At 32.8% G+C, this 22,895-nt stretch overlaps 9 protein-coding genes across 9 annotated transcripts, besides 2 other annotated features; 4 read left to right on the top strand and 5 right to left on the bottom strand.

Moving 5' to 3' along the window:
- Positions 1–463: 463 nt before the first annotated feature.
- TVAGG3_0938960 (uncharacterized protein) lies at positions 464–1,101 on the top strand (the record flags this gene model as incomplete). Its single annotated transcript, XM_001325756.1, has 1 exon — positions 598–1,050. The coding sequence occupies one exon, from the start codon at positions 598–600 to the stop codon at positions 1,048–1,050; it is 453 nt and encodes a 150-aa protein (XP_001325791.1).
- Positions 1,102–1,165: 64 nt separating this feature from the next.
- TVAGG3_0938950 (posttranscriptional tethering of RNA polymerase II gene DNA protein) lies at positions 1,166–2,637 on the bottom strand (the record flags this gene model as incomplete). The annotated part of the gene is made up of 1 exon (XM_001325755.1): positions 1,279–2,394. One exon carries the CDS (start codon positions 2,392–2,394, stop codon positions 1,279–1,281), a length of 1,116 nt encoding a protein of 371 aa, XP_001325790.1.
- A 657-nt stretch (positions 2,638–3,294) lies between these two features.
- Positions 3,295–4,374, bottom strand: TVAGG3_0938940 (primary miRNA methylation; the record flags this gene model as incomplete). The annotated part of the gene is made up of 1 exon (XM_001325754.1): positions 3,295–4,374. One exon carries the CDS (start codon positions 4,372–4,374, stop codon positions 3,295–3,297), a length of 1,080 nt encoding a protein of 359 aa, XP_001325789.1.
- A 569-nt stretch (positions 4,375–4,943) lies between these two features.
- Positions 4,944–5,395, bottom strand: TVAGG3_0938930 (histone H2A; the record flags this gene model as incomplete). The annotated part of the gene is made up of 1 exon (XM_001325753.2): positions 4,969–5,388. One exon carries the CDS (start codon positions 5,386–5,388, stop codon positions 4,969–4,971), a length of 420 nt encoding a protein of 139 aa, XP_001325788.1.
- A 384-nt stretch (positions 5,396–5,779) lies between these two features.
- TVAGG3_0938920 (spectrin binding) lies at positions 5,780–7,125 on the bottom strand (the record flags this gene model as incomplete). The annotated part of the gene is made up of 1 exon (XM_001325752.1): positions 5,825–7,003. The coding sequence occupies one exon, from the start codon at positions 7,001–7,003 to the stop codon at positions 5,825–5,827; it is 1,179 nt and encodes a 392-aa protein (XP_001325787.1).
- Positions 7,126–7,263: 138 nt separating this feature from the next.
- On the bottom strand, positions 7,264–7,889 carry TVAGG3_0938910 (uncharacterized protein; the record flags this gene model as incomplete). The annotated part of the gene is made up of 1 exon (XM_001325751.1): positions 7,578–7,889. The coding sequence occupies one exon, from the start codon at positions 7,887–7,889 to the stop codon at positions 7,578–7,580; it is 312 nt and encodes a 103-aa protein (XP_001325786.1).
- A 382-nt stretch (positions 7,890–8,271) lies between these two features.
- TVAGG3_0938900 (Cullin family protein binding) lies at positions 8,272–8,805 on the top strand (the record flags this gene model as incomplete). Its single annotated transcript, XM_001325750.1, has 1 exon — positions 8,272–8,553. The coding sequence occupies one exon, from the start codon at positions 8,272–8,274 to the stop codon at positions 8,551–8,553; it is 282 nt and encodes a 93-aa protein (XP_001325785.1).
- A 730-nt stretch (positions 8,806–9,535) lies between these two features.
- TVAGG3_0938890 (small Rab GTPase RabX18) lies at positions 9,536–10,925 on the top strand (the record flags this gene model as incomplete). The annotated part of the gene is made up of 1 exon (XM_001325749.2): positions 10,070–10,642. One exon carries the CDS (start codon positions 10,070–10,072, stop codon positions 10,640–10,642), a length of 573 nt encoding a protein of 190 aa, XP_001325784.1.
- A 1,461-nt stretch (positions 10,926–12,386) lies between these two features.
- Positions 12,387–12,407: a mobile genetic element.
- A 2,459-nt stretch (positions 12,408–14,866) lies between these two features.
- Positions 14,867–20,983, top strand: TVAGG3_0938870 (FURRY-related family; the record flags this gene model as incomplete). The annotated part of the gene is made up of 1 exon (XM_001325747.2): positions 14,867–20,941. The coding sequence occupies one exon, from the start codon at positions 14,867–14,869 to the stop codon at positions 20,939–20,941; it is 6,075 nt and encodes a 2,024-aa protein (XP_001325782.1).
- Positions 20,984–22,037: 1,054 nt separating this feature from the next.
- Positions 22,038–22,081: a mobile genetic element.
- Positions 22,082–22,895: the final 814 nt, after the last annotated feature.

The raw sequence follows: 22,895 nt of genomic DNA, 5'->3' as shown, positions 1-22,895 counted from the left end.
CTACTCATACTACTCTGATTTCTACTCATGTTTATTGGTGTGGAAGCATACACATGAATAATCGATGTTTTTATACCATTATTTAAGAATGTAGATACAATATCTCTTGAAAAAATTGAATTATCTCGTTTTTTGACAAATAAGATATCCATGTAAGCTGACAAATATTCATTAAATCAATTTCAAACCATTTTAAACTATTTTCCACCTCAAATTTAATCTCAGATTTAAATCTAACAAGTCAACAAGGTTTGAAATTTTTACATTTATACCTGTTGTGAATATTTTCTTATCATGCAAGATGATTAGTTCCGAATAAATTCATGGCGTATTTATTACATTGCTGCAAATCCATTAAACTTGGATGTATCCAAAGAACATTAACACTTTACATCATTTGATCTTACGAACAATGATAGAAACTATAGTATATCAAAAGATAAAAATCTTAATCGCCAGAAAACTTGTTTTCACTCCTCCTCAAGAATAAGCCTCTTTATTTTCGAAGTACAGAATATTGATGGCATGCACTTTATGCAATAAGTAACAGAAAATGTCTCCAAGAGAAAAATTTTGTAAAGTGTCAAATTGTCAAAAATGGAAGATGATCCTTTTTTTGCTCCAATCAGCAACACAAATGATCTGAAGCCTGTAGTTGCGAAAAATTCACTGAAAGATGATAAACCAAAGTCTTCGAAGAGTTTAACACCACAAAAATCAGATAACTCAAAATTCAAAGAAAAAGATTCTCGTAAAAATGACAGAAAACATCGCGAACCTAAAGAACATGAAAAAATGCATTCAAAGAGAGATAGAAGTCCAGAAAGACGTGAATCTCGAGATGACAGAAGAGATCGAGTTGAAAGGCCACCACCACCACGCCATCATGATCACAAATATACAGATCCTAGAGCTAGACTTCCATCTATGCTCAATGATATCGCTTTTCCAAAACCTTTAACTATTAATCCAGATGCTCCACCAAACTCATACAAAATTTTCAACCAACAAGTACCTGAAATACCAAAACTTGCAGAACTTTATGATTGATTCTATTTGTTTATTAATTTTTATAAATTATAGAGATTATTATAATTTTTTAGAGCCTATTACATAAGCGTCAATTTTCTATTGCATCAAAAAACTTCTCATACTGTTATATTGAAAAAATTTCGATTAATAATGAAAATAATTTTCATAATATTTAGAATTACGAACAAATCTATAAAAATAATAACATATAAGCTATAGTGATATTCAGTATCATTGAATCAGTCACTACTCAAAAGGAAATGGAGGAAATGCGCCTTCTTTTTTGAGAACAAACTTTTTCTGGATATCAGAAATAGAAGCATAAACGTAGTGATTTGAAATTAAGTTAGCAAGTACATATTCGGCCTCATCCAAAGAAACATTGTCAAATACGCAAATTGCCTTTTGAAAAGCTTCAAGAGTTTGTATCTGTGTACCAGGAGGACAAACAGCTTCCAGTATTCTACGATAAACTACTAATTTGGCCTTCGAAATTACATCCCAAATTCCAAGTCGAATAAAGATCATTGTCCTCTGTTCAAATGCTTGGTTGAATTCTCTTACATCAGCATTTATAATTGAATCAACAATTGGACCGAACAAATCATTGAGTTCGTATTTATTTAATAAATCTGTTGAAGGAATCATTCCAAAGGACAATTGTACAGGAATCAAAACAGTAAGGATAAGTCTTCTATCTGACATACAAGATAAAGGTGTAAGTCGTAAAGCTTCATTTAAAAATTTTAAGGCTGTTTGTGTGTATCCAAAGACAGCATTGATCTTTCCTGCATTGAAATCAAATTGTGCGCGTTCTGAAACAGTAAAAACATTGGATTCTTCAAGTAGAGAAATGTTATCAACATTTGTTTCGAAAACTTTGTAGGCTTGATTATAATCATTCAATGAAATGAAGATAGAAAGTAAACAGTTAACTAATGCGAGTAATGGGGATCCATCTACTGCATTGCAATTTCGAATTTTTGCTGCTTCACTGAGTAAATATCTTAATTTTTGAACACTAGATTCAAGTTCATTAGCGGAAAGATATTTGTATGATAAAACAATCGATTTGAAAATAGGAACTTTAAGCTGGTTCTCGAATTTTGACATTGATTTAACAAATAACATTGATGCTTGATCAAAAAGAGAATATTGCTCTTGCGATGAAGTAGTTTTGCAGATTTTAAGCAATGGTGAAAAGATTTCTTTCCATGGAGGACTATTTTTTAATGAATTTAAATTTTTTGCAATAGATTCGCATGTTTCCTTTTCATTTATCAAGTATTCGATCTTAAAATACTTAGAAAGTGAATATCCGTCGGAATTCTCAATCTGTTTTACAATCTGAGAAATCGACATTTTTTGCAAAAAAAAAAAGAAAAAAAAACATTGGAATGGCAACCAAAGGAACTTTGTATTGGATCCCTACTAAGGAATGATTAAAGGTACAGGGAGAGCTAATTTATGATAGTTCATAGAGATGCACAAAGACTTACAACTTATTTCAGGAGGAATTACAACTTTTTATTTCAGTTGCCTAGCAAAATTTTCGGATTGTTAAATGAAGGTCCATATTTTTAACATGAAAAAAGACGAGTAAATTAATTCAATATTCTCACAAAAAAAAAATTTTTTTTGAATAGATTTTTATTTTGACGAATGACCGTTTTGAATGTGAATGAATCATTCGTCATCAAGCGGTCATGCAGGCATTAGTTCTGCAATTGTATAAGATAAAAGTACAACATGAATCCTCTAGAAGAGGTTTTAATTCAAAAATTCTTTTACTCCAATTTTATTTTTCAACCGAATACAAGGTCTGACCTTGGAACCAATCTTGCATTCGAGAGTTTATTAGATTCCTCATCTGAAATCAGATGTTTTTTAAAAATTCGGCGATTTAAGTTTCATTTTAGTTCTTAGTTGCTTAAATTCAATATCCGAGCCTAGAACTTAAATTACCTCACGATATGTAGCTTATCCCCCCGTTCAGCTTTTCTTTGAACGGACAATTCAGCCATTTTACTTTATTTTTGATTTTATATAGCATATACCACAATTTTATGCAAAAGAACATACACCCTAATCCACGAATATGACAATCCAAATATTATTTTTACAGAAAATCAACGACAACAAAAAAGAATCAAATTTTATAGAAAAACATTTATTCGACACAAGATACAGATATAACCACTAACTCTATCGATAGTTTTACACATTACGGGACCTCCAATCCCAAACTAACCCATCCTTCTCTCAGATTATGAGCTCGAGCAAAAATTTCCAAGTACATTCTTCCAGGAAACATTTTCTCCAAGATCTCATACAGCTTCTCAGGCTTCTGGCTCTTTCCGACAAGATAATATCCGAATATGCGTCGAGATTCGCTCCATCGATGGGTTTTCCCTTTACGCCGATGATAAATGTCTCCTTACAATGCTGCAGGAAGTATCCATTCGATGGAGAATACCTTCCAAATTTAGATATTTTTACCCAGTTCCCGAAAGAGACAATACTGTATCCCCATGTCTTCATCATCTTAATACCAGTAGACAGCATCGACGCGACCACCCACATTAAGCAGTATCCGTTGTCTTGAACCAATTTTAAGGGCATTTTCTCAATTCTCGCGGCTTCAAGTAGATTATAATCCAAGCTGACACCTCTTGTGACTTGTCCCGGCTGAATCATCCACGGAGGATCCATAATTATTACATCGAATTTACATCTCGAGCCAAGAGCCTTCCAATCAAACATAGTAATATCAGCGCGTATAGATATACTGTTCTCTATGCGTTCATCGTATGGAGGAATGACAACAAAGTCGTTATTCAATCCTTCGAAATCCATTTGTATTTCTAGCTCTTTATTGACCCTATCGAGCTCTCCGTGAAGTTGTTCGTCGGTCATTTCCGCTATTTCACTATTAGTAAACTTGATTACTTCGCTCTCAATATTCAAAAGAGATAAAAAGTTTTCAGGTTTAGTTTCATGGGGCATTAATGTATTTATTCCCTTCTGATCCTTCAAAAACAGCTTTCCAAGTTCGTATTTATTCTTAATAAGATCTTCAAATTTTATAAAACGACAAGGATTACCATCTGGATCAAATTTCGTTCGAGGATCGTTTTCTGACATATACTGAGACTTAATCGCTTCGATCGGAATCTCCCTTCTGTATTTTACTTCCCCATTTTTGCGATACTTAGAATATTTCCCAGAATATTTATATGAATAGCAACATCCGGTGAATTCATCGGAATCATCGTCCCCTATGTCATCGGAATCTTCCATCCAATCAGCATAGGGAACACAAGCTATGCCTCTGCTACTCATTGCTTTAATTTTTTCAATTAAAATTCAATTTTTTTCCACTTAAATTTTATTAGAAATATCTATTTTATTGAATCATTCCTTCTCTTTTTGTTCAAAAATTTTTCTTCTCAAAATAGTAGTCAGAAAAAAAATCAATATAAACAAATGAGTCTGATCTTCTAACTTTATTTCCTTATCGTTTTTTTCACTCAAAAGTCACAATTGAATTGATATGAAATCTCGTCTAATAAATTGAAAAGTAAATCACACACGGTCATTAATGGCACATCCCAAATAAGTAAATAAGCCTATCAATCTTTTCAATTCTTCAAGATTTGGTTAATATATAAAACGATGTGAGTCGATAGATGCATGGTAGAGGTAAAATTTTGATAAAATATCAATATAAAATAGGATACTAAACATTCTGAAGATAAAATATAACATATAGGATCTGTATAATGCGATTTCATATACGTTGGTGAGCTACAATAAGTGAGCGTAACCAGAATATCAAGTTATTCAAAAATATAACGACAAAATCATGAAGAATATATATGTATTTGACGACTCGTAATAAATATTTGTATTTTTGAAAAAGGAACATGGAATAGTTTACTCCTGTGTCTGGGAAGCATCCTTTCCCTTCTTTGGATTGCCGAGGAGGACCTTATGGATGTGTGGAACAACACCTGCAGAGGCGATTGTAATGTTGGAGAGGAGCTGGTTCAATTCTTCATCGTTACGAACAGCGAGCATGATGTGGCGTGGGGAAATACGTGTCTTCTTGTTATCACGAGCAGCGTTACCGGCAAGTTCGAGAACTTCGACAGTAAGATACTCAAGAACAGCGGCCATGAAGACTGGAGCACCAGCACCGACACGCTCACCATAACGGCCTTCACGGAGGAATCTGTGAAGACGACCGACTGGGAACTGAAGACCGGCACGGGATGAACGTGTCTTTGGATGTTGGCGTTCACCATCAACGGCTGTCTTTGTTGCTGTCTTCTTAACACCTTTCTTGGCTGGCATTATCAACTAATGAACTGAAATCAAAAGCCCGCCATAAATTCAATTTGCTAATTGGAATTTTTGGGACCTAAATTGGCACTCATTCAATTTATTTTCGACATTTTAGACCAGCCGATTTTCGTAGGACAGTTTCAAGATTTTTGATCATGCAATATATATTATCAGTGATTATTGAAGATTTTATTTTTGTTCTTTTTCTGAATAAAGATTCAATTTGATTTTAATATATTGAAATTCATGGGCTGTATGAGTAATAGTATTCATGACAAGGATGTAATAAAACAATATTATGCGTTGTGATTAGCTTAATTAATAATTTTTTTGATTTTTTTTTAAATTTTGATTTGGGATTAAAACAAAATTAGATCAATGAAAAAAGTTAGTATATAATATATTTTAGTAGGCATAAAAAACAATATCTTAGATTTCGAAAAAATTATTTGGAATATTTCTTAAACAATTCAATAATTTGAGGATCCTTAAATGCTTTTGCCAAATCTAAGGCTGTCTTTCCATGCTCGTTCTTTATATCTGCTTTTGCTCCGTTGGATAACAAAAATTCAATAACTGGAGGCAGAGCTCGTTTTGAGTCAGGCATCAGCTCCAGAAGGAGTGTTGTTCCATCTTTATCACGTGCGTTCAGGTCCAAACCTTTTTCAGTAAGATATTCCAGTAATTGGACAACAAGTTCGGGACTTGGAGCGTTTATTGTGTTGAATGTTGCTGGTCTGTTCTTGGCATCCAAAGCAAAGATGTTTGCTCCGCTATCGACCAAAAACTTTAACATTTCAAGATTTCCTTTATCACAAGCTAAATGAACAGGTGTTGAACCACTTTGGAATTCTCTGCAGTCAACTGATGCACCGTGTTTAACCAAAGTCTGTACAATTGGCAAAGAATTTCTTCTTATTGCTAATAAAAGAGCAGTATTGCCTTTTGAGTTTACAAAGTTGGGATCGCCATTAAATTCGAGTAATGGCTCAATAGAATCGTCTACATAGTTAGCAATGGCTTGCATAAGAGGAGATAAATCTCCATCTAAATATGTAGAAGTCTTGTAAGCGTGATTAAGTAATATGAGTAAGCAGCTCATGCTTTTCGTTTTAATTGCTCTTGCTATAGGTGATTCTTTGAGGATTTCTTTCGGATATTCTGCTCCGTACTCGAATAAGAGCTTAAGAATTTCTGGACCTTCTGGAGATACGGCAAGGTAGAGACAGCTGTGAAGTCTTTCGTTCGGTAGTAACTTAAAATCTGCTTTATTTTCAAGTAAATAAAGAGCTGATTCATATGAACCAGAAGCACAAGCATACATCAATGGTGTATATCCATCGCGAGTTTTAACATCAACATCAAGTCCAAGTTCGATCAAAGCAATAATACATTCGAGGGAATCGTAGTAAGCTGCAACATGAAGTAATGTTAGCTGTTGTGTTGGAACATTTAAGAGCACTAAATCTTGTATTGTATCTTTTTGAGATTGATTAGGCCGCAAATTATAATAATCAACAGTAAGGAATTTCTGATTTGCTTCAATGGCCTTTCGGAGCTTCTCAGAATCGTTCATAGCAATTCTTTCAACAAGGATTTCTTGGAGCCTGTCTGGGTAATTCATTTAAAAATGTCATTTTTTGGGAGGATCTTCACTTTTAAAACTTAAAATTCTTCAATATTTTTGCTAATAATCAAATTCTCTCCAAAAAATCATTGAATCAAGTTAAATATAAACGTGAAATTCATTCTAAAATACATCTTGTCTAATAATTCATTATCAGTTTTTGAGGAATCGCAAAGTCAAAAATTTAAAAATAATAATATTGGTAATAATTAATAAAAACCAATAATTTTAATAAATCGAAATGTCGTTTGGATTCAGAAAATCGTTTAAAATGTAAAATGTATTGCAAATAACAATCATTTTGAATATATTGTAAAAAAAAGTTATGACTATGGACATAAGAAAACAACCATGTTTATTACTTTACAAATCCTGTGGATTGTTCAACATTCTCACAGAACTATACGGCATGATTTGATATGGTTAATTTGAATTCAGTAAAATATGAATTCATGACATATTAGTATTAAGTAATTGTGATGATAAAACAATTTTTAATAACGCATTGCTGTTCTGGTATTTTTTTGATATGAAATTTGTTTTGGAGAGTAAATTGGGTTCAATCAAAGCTCTAAAAGTTAGATTTGATCCGAATTAAATTCTGTTCTTCTATTTCCATTTCTTCTAATTTTCTTTTATATGAGGGAATATCTTTATATTGCAATTGTAATTGCTGATTTTCTTCAGCTACCTTATCAATCTCGTCGCGATAGTTTCTTGACATTTGCTCGAGTTTGTGACATAATTCCTCAAATTCTTTTTCTTCTGCTGTTTGCTGAACTTTCTGAAGTTCCCAAAATTTCTTTGCTTCTTCTTTATACAAAGCTTCATAATTTGTCTCAAGATTCGGAAGAGATGTTGTGAATTGAGATTGGTTTTTCATTATAATAACGTTTATTAATTCGTTTTTCGATGAATACAAGATATCAAGTCTATTTAATATAGACAACATAAAAGACTTCAATCATGTGCATAGAAAATAAATTACTAGCTTGAATATAAAGAAATTATCTGATAAGATTTTTAACATTTTTTTGAGTTTCTTTGCTTTCGCTGCATAGGGCCAATAAATTACTTAGTTATAGAATAAAGAACATGAATTTGAACTGTTAAATTAAAAATTAATGTAGCTATTTTTTGAAATTGAAGAAAAAATTGGCGTAACACGCAAATTTCAAAGAAATTATGGCTTTTAAATTTTTTAGTATAATGATATTCAGCAATAAAAGTAACTGACTTTTGAATCAAATGCACGTTTAAAAATAATGACTTCAGAAGCCCCTACACATCCTAGAGTTCATATTAAGTCATGGAAATGCGTTGCTTCATGGAAATGGGATGTTGCTGAAGAAAATGGGTGCAGCATTTGTAACACAGAATTTGAAATGGCTGCTCCTGGAATTAAATTTCCTGGAGATGACTCCCCAATTGTTTTAGGACGATGCGGTCATGCATTTCATTTGCAATGTATTGAAAAATGGATATACAGACCTGGATCAACAGGTACATGTCCAATTTGTCGACGACCATTCGAATTCAAGAATTAACATAGATTCATATCATTGCTTTTTAGTCATACCAAATAATGCCATTACTTAACATTTCTTGTTTTTGCGAATAGAACTTTATTTTATTTAAGTTAACAACAAATGCGCCAAATACGAGATTATCCCTCATGCAATTAACAATTAATAGATTTGTTTTTAAATAGTATATATATACATATATATTAAGAATGTTACTAATATCTACAATAAATCAGCATCCCATATTTATATATTTTATGATCTAATTTTGATAGTTTTCGTTCAGGGATTTTAATCATATTTATGCCTAAATTCAATTTTTTTAAATATAATAAGCTTATTGATGAATCTCATATTGATTTCGACTTTGGTATTGTAATTGTGTTATTTCATATTGATTAACTTAATCAAAATTCATAAATTATATCCAATTTCTTTGTGATCATTGTTTTCCACATATCTGGAATTGATTTTTTTCTTCTAGTGAATTTCAAAGGTAATTGTAATGATAGTTGGCAAATATATAACTATCTTGATCAAGAATTTTAATTATACAATAGTTTGACCGGAAATCTAGTGAGCATCTCAGCACCTTAAAATGATACAAATCTTATTCCTTTTTCCCTAATTATCTTTACTAATAATAGGCAATTGTATCATATGGAATGATGAATGAAATATAGGTATAGGATGAAAAAATAATAATGTAATTTTATAAAAAATAATTTGATTAGAACTTGTAATGACAGAGATTTCATGAACAAACAACAAGTGCTATATAACCTACATGTTATGATGTATTTAATGCAATATTAATTATTGCTTTATTTCACCTGTTAATAACTAACTATTTTCACATATTATGCAGCTGCATGTAAAAATGTAAACTCAAATCTTATAAACAAAACATCATTCAATTTCATCAATACCAATTCAAATAATGATACAGTGTATTTTTTTTTTAAACTTAAGAAAAAAGCTCTTGCTTTAGTTATGCAGGTTTCTCATGATTCAGAAAATCTCGATATTCATATCGAAAATACAATTTACAGCGCAATTATGTATAATGACTTAGAAAAATTCATTTCATTTACAGGAAGAGAAGGCTTTGATGAAGATCAAATGCTTAAAATTAATTTATATTCACAAGATATATCCGCATACTCATTTAGATCAAACTAATGATGCTAACAAATGCTTTATTAATTTATCATTTTTTAATATCCAATCACTTTGTGAATATTCCCTTTCATATGCTATAAATATCAATTAAAAAGATAATTATGGAAAAACTGCTCTTCATTTTGCAGCGCTTCATAATAGTAAAGAAACAGGAGAACTTCATCTTTCATCAAAAATATTTATAAAGAAACATCCGAAGTTCTTAAGAAAGCTGCGTGTTTAATGTAATATAGATAAAGGAAATTAAGTATTAAGTGAATTGTTTTGTTCTTTCAAATGGTAAAGAAATGAAAATTTTGATCAATGAAAAATTTTATATTTTGAGAACTTTACAATTTTTCATTCTACAAGAAAAATGCCAAACAAAGTTATCTTTCTTGGAGATGCAGGCGTAGGTAAAACTAAAGTTATCCAAAGATATATTTGCGGAAAGTTTGATAACGTAACAAAACCAACTCTTGTTATGGATAATGCATCTATTTCAGTACGCGTTGATAACCAAAATGTTCCCCTAGAAGTCTGGGATACAGCTGGACAAGAAGCTTATCGATCTATTGTTCTTACATATCTCAGAAATGTATCACTTGCAGTATTAATGTTCGATGTTTCAAACAATGTCACATTTACGAACGTAGATGAATGGTATAAATTAATTCGAGCACATTCTACTCCGGATTGCCCAATAATATTAGTTGGAAATAAATATGATTTATTCAAAGATCAAATTAACCTAGAGGATGTAGAAGTATGGATTACAGATCATAATGCAAAACTAGCATATACTTCGGCTCTTAGTGGTGAAGGTATTAATGAACTATTTCATGAAATAGCATCAACAATTTTAGATTCAACAATTCAAGAAGCAGCATCATATAACATCAAAGTAACAGACAACAAAAATAAAGGAAATTCAGACTGCTCATGCTAGTTTTTATATGATAATTTTGATTTAATAATTATTCTAATAAGAATGATTGGATATTTTATGCGATTGTATTTATTATTATTTCTTGTTATAAATTTGACTTATACGCTTATTTTTGATTTTGTATTCGAATTAACTACATGTACCATTCTTCGGAGCGTAAAAATGTATTTCTTACATTAATTATTGAACAATAAAATCAAAATTGAGCCAAAACTTAAAAAACTTCACAATTTTTTTCTTTATTTAAATGAGAATATCAATAAAAAGTTTAACCTTATACATATTTATCTATTGACTTACATTGGCATTGCTTCCAAGAGTTACGATATTATTTTCTAGAAACAGAATAACACCTAACAAAAATGAGAGCATATAAAGCATAAGATATACTGAGAAACATGATCAAAATTTTAACCATAGTGCTTAAGAAGTATCATACTCTTGAGAAATATTTAGATTCTATAAAAATCATACCAATATTGAGTAACTTGGTATTATTCTGTTAGTTTTCGATTACCCTACAAAATTCTATATATCAATACACATCAAATCAAATTTAAACATTTACGATTTTTGACATGAAAAGGTGACTTTTGGTCTGACATTTCTGTCCCTTCCCTGGAAGATGAGCGGTCTCATCTTACTTCTGTACGGGACAAATACATTGGTTGGCTGCATGGGTCAAGCATAGTGCGTAGCCTCTTTCTACCTTCCAACAAATCATTTACAAACTCAAGATTTTTTTTTTCATTTATTTTATATTCAAACAGTATATTAGTTTGAAATAACAAACTTACAAGATACATTCATCATTTCTGCCTTTATAGCAATTTAGTTTTTTTTCTTTGATTTATCAATTTTTATAAGATGTTTTGAAACCAATTACGTATTTGCAATTAAAAATTCTCATTTACCTTTTGGCTTTTTATTGTAACCGAGCCCGACTTTTTCTTGTTTTGAGATATATTTGATTAACTTTAAAAGAATTCATCCAAATCTCTATATAAGTTTGCTTTTGTTTCGAAGTAATTTGCTTTCTGAATTAAAAGTTTCCATCTAATACTCTGATCAAATCACAAATTTATAAATAATGATTTGATTGAAAAATCATTACAATAGAACGGTGTACTTTTCTACAATAAAAGACTGATATTTTTTTCATTGAATTTTAGTTTCTACGAATAAAAACAAGAATGTGATTCTGATTAACCAACTTATTATTTTGTATTTCTTGAAACAAATCAAATACAACATGTCGTATCAATTACAGAAGTAATAATAATGAGTATATTAATTTTTATTGTTTGATAACTATATGAAATATTTAAATAATTTTAATATAGTGACCACATAACTTCCTGCTTATAGGGAAAGACTCCAAAATGGGTTCTGTTCTCAGAACATATGTTCACTGATAAAGGATACATAAGAATCGTCTCCGAAATCGATGAAAGATGGATCCATCAAGTGAAGAATACTTTGAGCCAAGAAGTTTGCAAACTTATATCAGAAATACGCTAAAAAGCAAGGGAATTTAGAGATGCAAAATTGGTAGATAGTGTGAGTTTAGGAAGATAAGTTTTAGAGTGATTTTGGAAGTTCATTTTTTAAGGGTGATGGAAAGTGATGTGACTCGATTTCTAGTATTGCTCATAACTTCATTTTTTAAGGTTTATATTCATATAAATAAATCAAAATAAAAATGATTTTATGAGTTTGAAAAGCGACGTTTTTATAATAGCTTTCACTTCACTTTCCGGCACCCTTGAGGGTACATGATTTGGACGAAGAACTAATTAAAAGTTCGCAGATTTTTTTATAACTCTCTGTTGTTGCATAATCAAGAGCGGTTTTTCCATCTTTATCTTTTTCATTGATATTTGCACCATGTGAAATAAGAAGCTCGGCCGTTTCTGTACTATTTCTTAATGCTGCAATATGAAGAGGGGTTTTTCCATCTTTATCTTTTTCGTTGATATTTGCACCATGTGAAATAAGAAGCTCGGCCGTTTCTGTACTATTTCTTAATGCTGCAATATGAAGAGGGTTTTTCCAGTCTTTATCTTTTTCGTTGATATTTGCACCATGTGAAATAAGAAGCTCGGCCGTTTCTGTACTATTTCTTAATGCTGCAATATGAAGAGGGTTTTTCCAGTCTTTATCTTTTTCGTTGATATTTGCACCATGTGAAATAAGAAGCTCGGCCGTTTCTGTACTATTTCTTAATGCTGCAATATGAAGAGGGGTTTTTCCGTCTTTATCTTTTTCGTTGATATTTGCACCATGTGAAATAAGAAGCTCGGTTATTTCTGTAGTATAATTATTGGCTGCAATATGAAGAGGGGTTTTCCAGTCTTTATCTTTTTCGTTGATATTTGCACCATGTGAAATAAGAATTTCGGCTATTTCTGCACTGTAATATTCTGCTACAATATGAAGAGGGGTTTTCCCATCTTCATCTTTTTCATTGATATTTGCACCATGTGAAACAAGAAGTTCGGTTATTTCTGTACTATCATTTTCTGCGTCAATATGAAGAGGGGTTCTCCCATCTTCATCTTTTTCATTGATATTTATACCATGTAAAATAAGAAATTCAGCTGAATCTTTACTATTATAAAATACTGCATGATGAAGAGCGGTATTTCCATCTTCATCTTTTTGATTGATATTCGTACCATGTGAAAGGAAATATTCGCAAAGTGATGGAATATTAAATATTGCCGAATAAACAAAGCATTTGTTAACATCATTAGTTTGATCAAAATAAACCAAAATGGATTCAAGATTATTAAATTCTCCACAGTATTCTAAATCGATCTCTAAATCATATTCATTCATCAAGAATGTTACAAAATCAATGTCGTGTGAAATAATTGCATGTCTCATACATTCATCATCTGGTTCTTTATATTTCAAACATTCACTCATGATCTCTGGATTTCCTCCTAAAAATGATAATTCTAAACATGTTTGAGTTATTTTTGAGTTAAATTTCGTTCTTAAGAACTTGAAACAATCAACAGCTCCATGATAACAACATAATTCAAGTAATGAATATCCTTTGTAAGAGTCTGGATATAAATCACTTTTAAGTTTTTGATCTTTATCAAATTCTTCTCTTTATCAGACATTAAAAAATTTAAGGGTTCTGACCGACCACTTATCTCCTCTCAAAATTTTCAATTTCGGTGGCTCATATCTTGGAGAATATTAGACTTCAGCCTAAACGCCTGGTACGTCTTTCCAACCTATAAGTGATAGTATTTAAAAATACCTCAAAGTGAGGTCTTTATCAATGACCATTTTTGCCTTGCTTTTTCCAATTTTTTTTTCGATTTTTTCAGATTTTTTCATCATGCAAATTGAGTGAAAAAATTTATGAATATTCGATAGAAATTTTGTACACATATTCTAGGATCAATACCTATGCATGTTTTATCACCAAATACATTAAAAAATTCTTGACACGCAAACTTTACGTGTCAGAGTGAGGTTGATAGAAAAAATTGAGAGGGAGGCAAAAATTGGAATTATTAAAAAATTTTATAATAATTTTCTCTGCAATTTAACAGAGATTACCATTTCAACATTCATTTTTTCATAACCCACAATTTTTGAAATTATTATAACCAATTCGCAAAATTGACCAGTTATCATTAGGTATTATGTTTGCAATTCCAAAATATTTGAAGACCCACTGTATATATTCCTCCTAAGTTCTTTCAATTACATTGAAATGGAGGAAAATGTAGAAGTTTAAAACATAGTATTAAAATTAGATGAGATGTATCCTAATTAATTTCGTTTCACATTTCATTTTTCAAGTTTTTGTTGTATCAGATTCAAATTCAAATTCCAAGAAGTTTTTTTATCAGGTTTATTCTTTTAGTTATAAAATTCATATACAGTACCCTCATGGAGCATTAGTTATATATTGAAATCTGTCATGTGTGATATCGACATAGTCGACGAAATGAAAAACGATATTGTTCGTCAGTTTTTTTATTTTCGAAATTGATAGAAAAATTATTATATATTCTTTAGGGCTTATAAACAATGTAACATTTTATATAAAACTTTTTTTTGACAAATAAGCTTCAGAATTTTTTTAAATTCGATTAAGTGTGAACTTGAGCCATCAAAATAATTCTAGCTCATTTTCGGATTCGAAATAAAAATTTGTCATTACACATTTTTGATATAAAAACGTGACAATTATTCATGTCAACTTTAAGACCATCTTCAAACGATGTTCTCATATCTTTATTTCCAAAGATAGAGGATTCGCTTACAAGCATGTTTTTGAAATTTACTCTTGAATGCGATCCTTACTTTGACAAGAAAGATATGAAATTAAATCTTCCCAACGATTTCTTGAATAATCTCACTGCAAGATTTCCAAGAGTAATCTATGGATACAAAATTGCTGTCGAGCGCTATGTTTCTTTCGGCCAATATGCTCCTCAGCAAGCAATTGAACTTTTACTCACCTTTTTACCCAAATCAAAGAACAATGAATTATTCCGCAAGTTCGTAAACAAAATAAGAAGTTACGGCCAGTATTCAGATATATTCGATGATGTAGTTTTACTTTTTGTTGCTGATTGCATTGCACAGCTTCTATCAATTAGCGATGATGTCTCTTGCTGGGAAACACTTATTCAACTCGCACACCCGTTACTCACTCCTTGCAATGATCCAATTTGTGAACATCTTCGTTTATTATTGATTAACCAATTTTCTGTCATTTACAGCTTCATTTCGATAAAGCATCTTGATACATTATTCAAGGGATTTCAGAATGCATTAAGCCGAGATATTCCTTCCGCTTTACTTCTCAATAAATTCTTAAGACTCGTTCCTTCTCCAACGATTACCATTGCTATGATCGAAGAATTCCTTGCCGAGCTCTTCGCTATTACAAAGAATTTTCCAAAGAAGGCTTCCCCCGCTGAAATTGTTTGGGCTCAGTCATTAACTTACCTTATAGCCCAAATCAAGACGGAAGGTCTCCCATCGATGGCAGCATCCCTTACGAATATCTACAATTACGTTACAGGCCGTATGAAAGATAATGAACCCTTGATTTATCATTATCGTTTGGCCGCAATTATTTTGATGCGCGATAACGCTCTCCTTAACTCGAAATACAAGGAATTCATTAATAAATACATAGTCGATAAGGTTAAAAAGAACCCAGAATGCGCATTAAACGCTTTCCTCTTAATTCTTCGCGGAAACTGGTTCTCCAGGTCATCGCTCTTCTGGGAATGGGGCTCTTTCCACCACAACCATCGCCAGGGAATAGAGGCCACTCATCTTTATGAACCAACGCAAGAGCAGAGGAACAATCCGGACTCATTTACGGAGTTGTTCTTCAAGACATTTGCTGGAACACCAGGAATTGAGCAATACTCCAAAGTTTTATCTGAGATATTAATCAATTTAGCGGCTCGCGACTTCATTTTCTTCTCAAGAGAAACAGTTCCGAGGTTCATGATCGCTCTTGGTCCGAAATGCATCTTCCCGCTCTCTGAATGCTTATTACAAATTTCGGCTCCAGAATATCACTTCGAAGAGTGGATTTCCGACATGCCACTGAACTCAGGTGTAAAGATCGAGCTCGAAATCAAGACACTTTTCAACTCAATTAAGTCACAGTTGTTCCAATTAGTAGATCAGCTTCAGCAAATCGAACCGGGCAACACGGCCTACTGGTTCGACCTCAAAGGATCATTCAGCGCTCCAGTTTTCGAATTACCTCTCAAAACTCAACCAATTTCTTCGAATATGACTTACAGAATTACCGAAGCTACAAATACAGTCTCCAGTATTATTAATACCTGGAAATTCAACGAAGATGCTGCAGAACTTACGTTGAAATTCGAATCAGTTCAAATCGAGAACATTTCTTACCTTGAACAGATTTATGTCATCGTTTTAACCTTCTATCCACACATCATTACATACGGAGACCTTGTTACTCCTTCTTTCTCAGATCGTCTGAAGAATTATATTCTTTCCAAGTCTAAAGCCGTTTCTATGTTCGCAATCGACATGCTTGACCACTTATACGCGGCAAACTCCGCATTCAGGCTTGCCATTTTGAACTTAGTTCTGTCATGGCTTCCAGATCTTTATTCTCCAGAGCATATCTTCATTATTCTTGAATTATTCGTCAAGTTGTTCGATCTCTCATTACGTCCGGCCGCTCCTCCGAAGCCAGGACAAGACGGAACAGCTGTTGAAGAATGTCCATCGAATTTGATCCAGGAATTCACAGATACAGCTCAAGCAACATTGATATACTTGCTCGCAATGCCATGCCCAGAACTCAGAGACCTCTGCGTTTGCGCAATTGAGAGACTTTCCAAATTTGCCAATTCTCTCAAGACAACATCACCTCTTGAGCATATCCTTACCGATTTGGACCTCCCAATAAGCAACGCTGTAGCTTACAAAGTCTCAATTTACGATTCAAACATTCTTCCTTTGACTCCTTCACTTCCTGCCACTCAAATCCCATTCAGAACAGCTGCATGCTCAAGGTATAACAACTTCTTCTCATTCTACATACCAGAAGTCATCTCTTCCTTCGAACATCAAATTTCAATCACAATTATCGAGAGATTGATCAAGATGACACTCAAAACAATGTCGAAACTTGATGCAAATGGTAATTACGCTAAGTTTGATTACGCAAACAGCTTGCTTTACCGTAATCTTGCAAATATTATTTCGAATTCCGTTCCGACGATCGATCACAACATGTACAAACTTCTTATCAACCAGTACCCACTTGATTTCGTATCATTCTACAACTATCAGGTCATGTCTGGCTTTGATATCGACGAAAGACGCATTAAACTCGCTCCTTTGAGTAAAATGGTCAACGACATGTTCATTTCCTTCCTGAAATTCCTTGGCACATCAACAAACGACAAGCACAATGATCTAATCGTTAAATGCTTCTCCATGTGCCGATGGACAACCGCCGCAAATTTCGCCCCTGAATTCAATGACTGGCTTAAAACCGCTAATTTCTCTCAAAATCAAAATGCTCTTGTTTCTGTACTAAAAGTTATACATTTCTTAGCGCAGAACCCTGATTTCAAGTTCACATTGTCATGCCAACCACTCTATAAGGACATTTTGACAACTATTGCAAATGAATGCCATAAAATATTTAATTCGGCACAATGCTTCAGTGAATCTAAGATTAAGACAAGGAAGGATAACTACCAGCCTCTAATAACCAACTATCTCTCTGCAATGTGGTTCGTTTTCACTGCATTAACAACAGATATCGATTCTAAGATTGTTGGACCATTCAGAATTCCGAAATCGTTTGCCTGGCTTGGTGAAAACAATCCACTCTGCACAGACATAATGAAAATGACCTGCAATTTCGTCAATTTCAAGAATTCAACCGATTATGAAGTCCAATTTCTTGGAGAGAACGCAGAACGTCTTATTTCCTCCATCATTGCATCCAGCCTTGTTCTTTTGTCCGAAAAAGAAGAGCAAGTCCGTATTTATGAGAAATATTTGTTCAATATCCAGACAAAAGGCTGGCCAACGATGCATTTAGCTCTCCATCGCAACTTCAAGCATCTCATCTCCCTATTTGCCAAGCATTCCTACGAAACTGCTCCAAATCAAGCGAGAACCTATTTCAAAGCCATTTTCAACACAATTATACCAGACACGAACTGTCTTATCGATCGTACAAAGAACATGAGGAAGTTCGAAGACAAAAGAACAGCCCAAATCCTTACAACGATGATGCACACTTTGAATAACGACCAAGTCCAGCAAAACCTCGTAATCGACGAAGAGCAACTCAATGCCAGCGAAAGAGTTTTCAACTACGACATTTTGTCCTCTTCCGGACAAATATTATTTATCTCCTTCATTTATCTGATGGACGATGTCTTTGATTTACGCTCTGCCGCCTTCAACCTCATTCTCCGCCTCGTTCCCTTTGTTTTGGCCGTTCTCGAAGCTCATGATCCAGCGAAAGCGGCCGAAGCAGTGAAAAAGCTTGAACAATACGCGCCAATCTTCCATTCCTCGATCATTACAGTTCCTCCCTCCACAATAAAGCGAATTGCCAGCATCGTTGCCAATTTCGTTCCCCAGATTTCGGAACTCGTCATCAAGGAAACCTTTGAATTTATGCGTGTATCAACACCAGATTCATTGGCATACAACACTCCACAATCCGCTGTTCTTGAGATCCTCTTCGCCTTCCTCAAGAACGTTTCCATCACTTCCAGAAACGTAATGTCCGAAGTATCAGCCAAATTCGCTATTTACACGCCTTACACTTCACTTGAGCAGTTAGTAATTCTGTACCCATCGATAAAAACCGCCGGCCGAGCCAATTATCTCAGTATTTGGGGCGGTATCTGTAATTCTGAAGAAGCTCTCAAACAAATTGTCACTTTTCTTTTATATTATGCAAATAGAGGCGAATATGCACAGGCAGTACAGACAATTATGTTATTCCTTTCGCAAGGATATACAACACAGATCATACAGTCATTGAGTGAGCGCATTACTTTTGCTTATTGGTACTATAACAACATACAAATTCATATTTCTGAGAAAAATCCACCTGTTTTTGATTTCCAAGAGTACCAAACAATATTCTCAACATTAGTTGAGTTAGCACAGATTGTTCCTCAACAGTTAGTTCCTGAACTACATCTGATTATTCATTTTGCACTGCTTTATTATGATTTTGCTCCGAAAATATTTTGTGAACTATTGTTTATCATCATGTCCGGATTACAGAATTGCCCTGATTCCATAACAAAGAGCTTCTTACCACCAGGAGCTTTGACATGGGATCTCTCCAAACCAATCAAAGGATTGTCTGACGACAGACAACCAATTTCTTGTTCAGAAATCGCTGGAATGATCGTTGAATATTTCACACAGCAGAAAGGAACGAAGATATTGCAGAACTGGGGCAAAGAAGCTGTCAGATGGGCTACAGGCTGTGGAGATTTGAAGATTGCAAGTAGATCAGCAATGATATTGAGTAGATTACTTTCTCCTGTCGACGGAAGAATGATTGTCTCCGTAATAAGAAACGCTCATAATTTAATGAGAGTTCCTACTTCTTCTGAGTCTGGTGAGTATTTGATGTCTATTTTCACTTTACTCTCTGCAATCATCGACAAGAGAGTTACTTCATCAAAATTCGCTCCTTCTTTCAAGTACATATTTGATGCTGCATGCGAATTCATCAAAATAACTCCTGATCCACGTTTGACACAAGCAGCATTGACAATTGTTGCAAAATACGTAATCCACGGACAGACGGAATACGAAGTAATGCGTGATTTGTTGGCCACTTTCTGTGATTTGATGGTTACAATGGAAGACAGAAGAGCTGTTGACGGAGCATTCATGGCTTGCATGCATCAGTCTCTTCCACCAGCAAATATCACAGGAACACATATAAATCAGTTGGCTTTCATCGCATTTTTGCCGAGAATTTACTCTGCTTTGGCTTCCTGCCACAACATTGAACCGTATTTGACAGAAGTGAGTGAAATAGAAGTCCACAGAGTTTTGCAATGCGCTGTTTCTTTGGCTGCTCATGAGAATTTCTTGCCACAGAATTTGACAAATTATTTCTTGATCTCGTTCAAGAAACCATCAACAGCAACTTTGGATGAATTCGCTCTTAAATGCGCTGCACATTTAACAGAAGGATCATTCCAAGCTGTTGTAGAAGCTGTTCCTCTTTTGGTCCACATCTGCAAGGGAAAGGACATCGCGTTGAGAGAAGCTGTTTTCTCAATCGTTTTCGCATTTTTGGGCATCGGAGAGTTTATCTCTGCTGCTGATGCTTTCTCTCCAATTGTTGCAATTGCTGCTGACTCTTCTTCTGAAGCTTCTTCCAATTTGTTGCAGAGATTCATGGAATTGGCTGAAGATGAGTCAAAGATCGCTGTGGATCTCCCAATTTACAACTTCCCATCAAGAAACCAAGGCCAGATATCGAGAAAACTCGAAGAACTCGATAAGGAAACAATTCAGTTGCCAACAGGTGAAGTCGTTTTAGATGACTGCTCTTTGTTGATTGTCCCACAACAGGACAAATTGTGGCAACACGACATTTTCAAGGGTCTGAAAACAGAGTTGTCTCAGATCAAGGTTATGCCTTTCACAAAGGATAACTTGTCTTTGGACGGCCTCAGACAGGAAGTCGTCAGATCTGACCAGAAAGTCACTATTTCAGCTGATCCGGCTGATTATATCGAATATAAGAACTTTTAAATTTTTTTTATTTTCTATAAATTCTAAAAAACAAAATTTTCATTTTCTTCGTTTTAAGGCTGCACTGTAAAGTACTTTTTCTCAATATCTAGTAGATATCTTTCGGAAACAAGATAGTATTATATTCCTCTATATTATAAGGAGTATTTATGATTCGCTTTTGCATAAAAATCTTATAAATTCATCGATTTTTGAAATTTTATTATTTTTTCGAATTTTTTTTCGTTTTTTCTACGATTATAAACGGCGAAAGTAATTTTGGATGTAATTCAAAATAATAGTATTGCTCATCGATATATGTGCCTTTAAAGGCTAAGATTTCACAATTAAATGACTTTTTGAAGGTCTTAAATTAAATTTCCTTTTTTTATTTCATAATTCAATGATATTCGATTTTTTATACGGGGTTATTCTTAAATTGCGATATTTCAATCAAAAATATAAAACTGAATAAAAATTAATTAAATCTGTTGCAAAACAGAATTGAGATTAGTTAGCTATACCATGCATATTTTAAAGGACAAAAAGATGCATTCATAACTAAAAATAGCCATATTTCCTCTTTAGATGAAGAATATAACGATAATATGATTTGCAAATATGACAAATAAGATTCATTTTAAGCTCACAACCATATATGTGGATAATATATATAGTATCATATATAATAGGGGTCTAACTATGAATTTTATAAGTTTTATATAAAAATTGAAAAATTAGTTAATTGTAATATGTAAAATATAATTCAAGTTATGCGTTTATTTGCGTTTAGTATTATTTTTCAAAAACTAAAGTAATAACGGAAAATAATTAAAGAAATAAAGTCCCAAAGTTGGACAAAACTTGAAAATCATATGACTTCTTCAATCTCTGCAGCTACCTCTGGCATGCAACATATTGAATTTGATATGTACCTGATGTAACGGCACAATTTAGATTCGAATTTATATAAAAAATGGAAATCCTATAAGCGAATTTGCAGGAAATAGTTGCCTTTTATCTGCAGATTAAATCGATGAAGTTTTATTTTTTTCGAAAAAAAGTCAAGTTCGAAGGTTCCAAAATAGGTCTCGAACAAGAAAAAAAAATCAATGTCAAAAAAATTCTGAAGTTTACTTACAGACTACAGTGCAGCCTTAAAAATTATTCTTTTTTCGAAAATGCTATAGAGGTGTTACAGAGTGCATGTTTCATCTTTATTTTGTCTAGTTAGCAAAGACATAATGTTGAAATATTAATTTTCAGAATTGATAGCTTTTTTTGGCACTTTTTATTTCAATTTTACTCTTGTTATTGATATATCTCTCTCGCTCGGTAAATACTAATTAACATATTCATTCATATTAAGTGCAGGGATACATTTAAGGCCCCATTAACGCATATGTTTGCAATTTGTGGTAATAATTTCAATTTTGATGATAATTAGGCAAAAATTTCGTGCAATGATAGTAGTCAAATATGATAATGCGTAAGTCAAGTTATATATGTTAAAAGTAAAATATGGTGAACGAATGAAAACAACATAATATCAATGAAATAATGGAATTTGTTTGATTATTTTGCAATCTTATTGTTCTTTCTACATATTTAGTTTTATAGATCATAACATTATGAATTATTATAGCAAAATGATTAGATTACATATAATTAGATATTTGATATTGAGATCATATACGATAATGTAAAAAGAATACCAAAGGATGAATAGGAAATGCTTTGCAATTACAATACAACTCATATAATCAGCCAATTATGTATATCAGTAAAGAAATTCCAAAATTATAATAGTCGTTTTGAGTTATTTCGGTGCTATCATGTATGATATAGTACTAAAAATACTAGAAAATTAATGGAAAATATAAAATATAACCATAAATTACCAATACTGCTTTGAAACATCTGAAATCCATGGTATTTACCGACATCAAAGAAAATACCCCTTATATACAATATA

This window comes from Trichomonas vaginalis, chromosome I, assembly GCF_026262505.1.
Source record: "Trichomonas vaginalis G3 chromosome I, whole genome shotgun sequence".
Taxonomy (NCBI): Eukaryota; Parabasalia; order Trichomonadida; family Trichomonadidae; genus Trichomonas; species Trichomonas vaginalis.
Note: the sequence above shows the minus strand (reverse complement) of the source record. Positions and strands in the feature narration are given on the sequence as shown.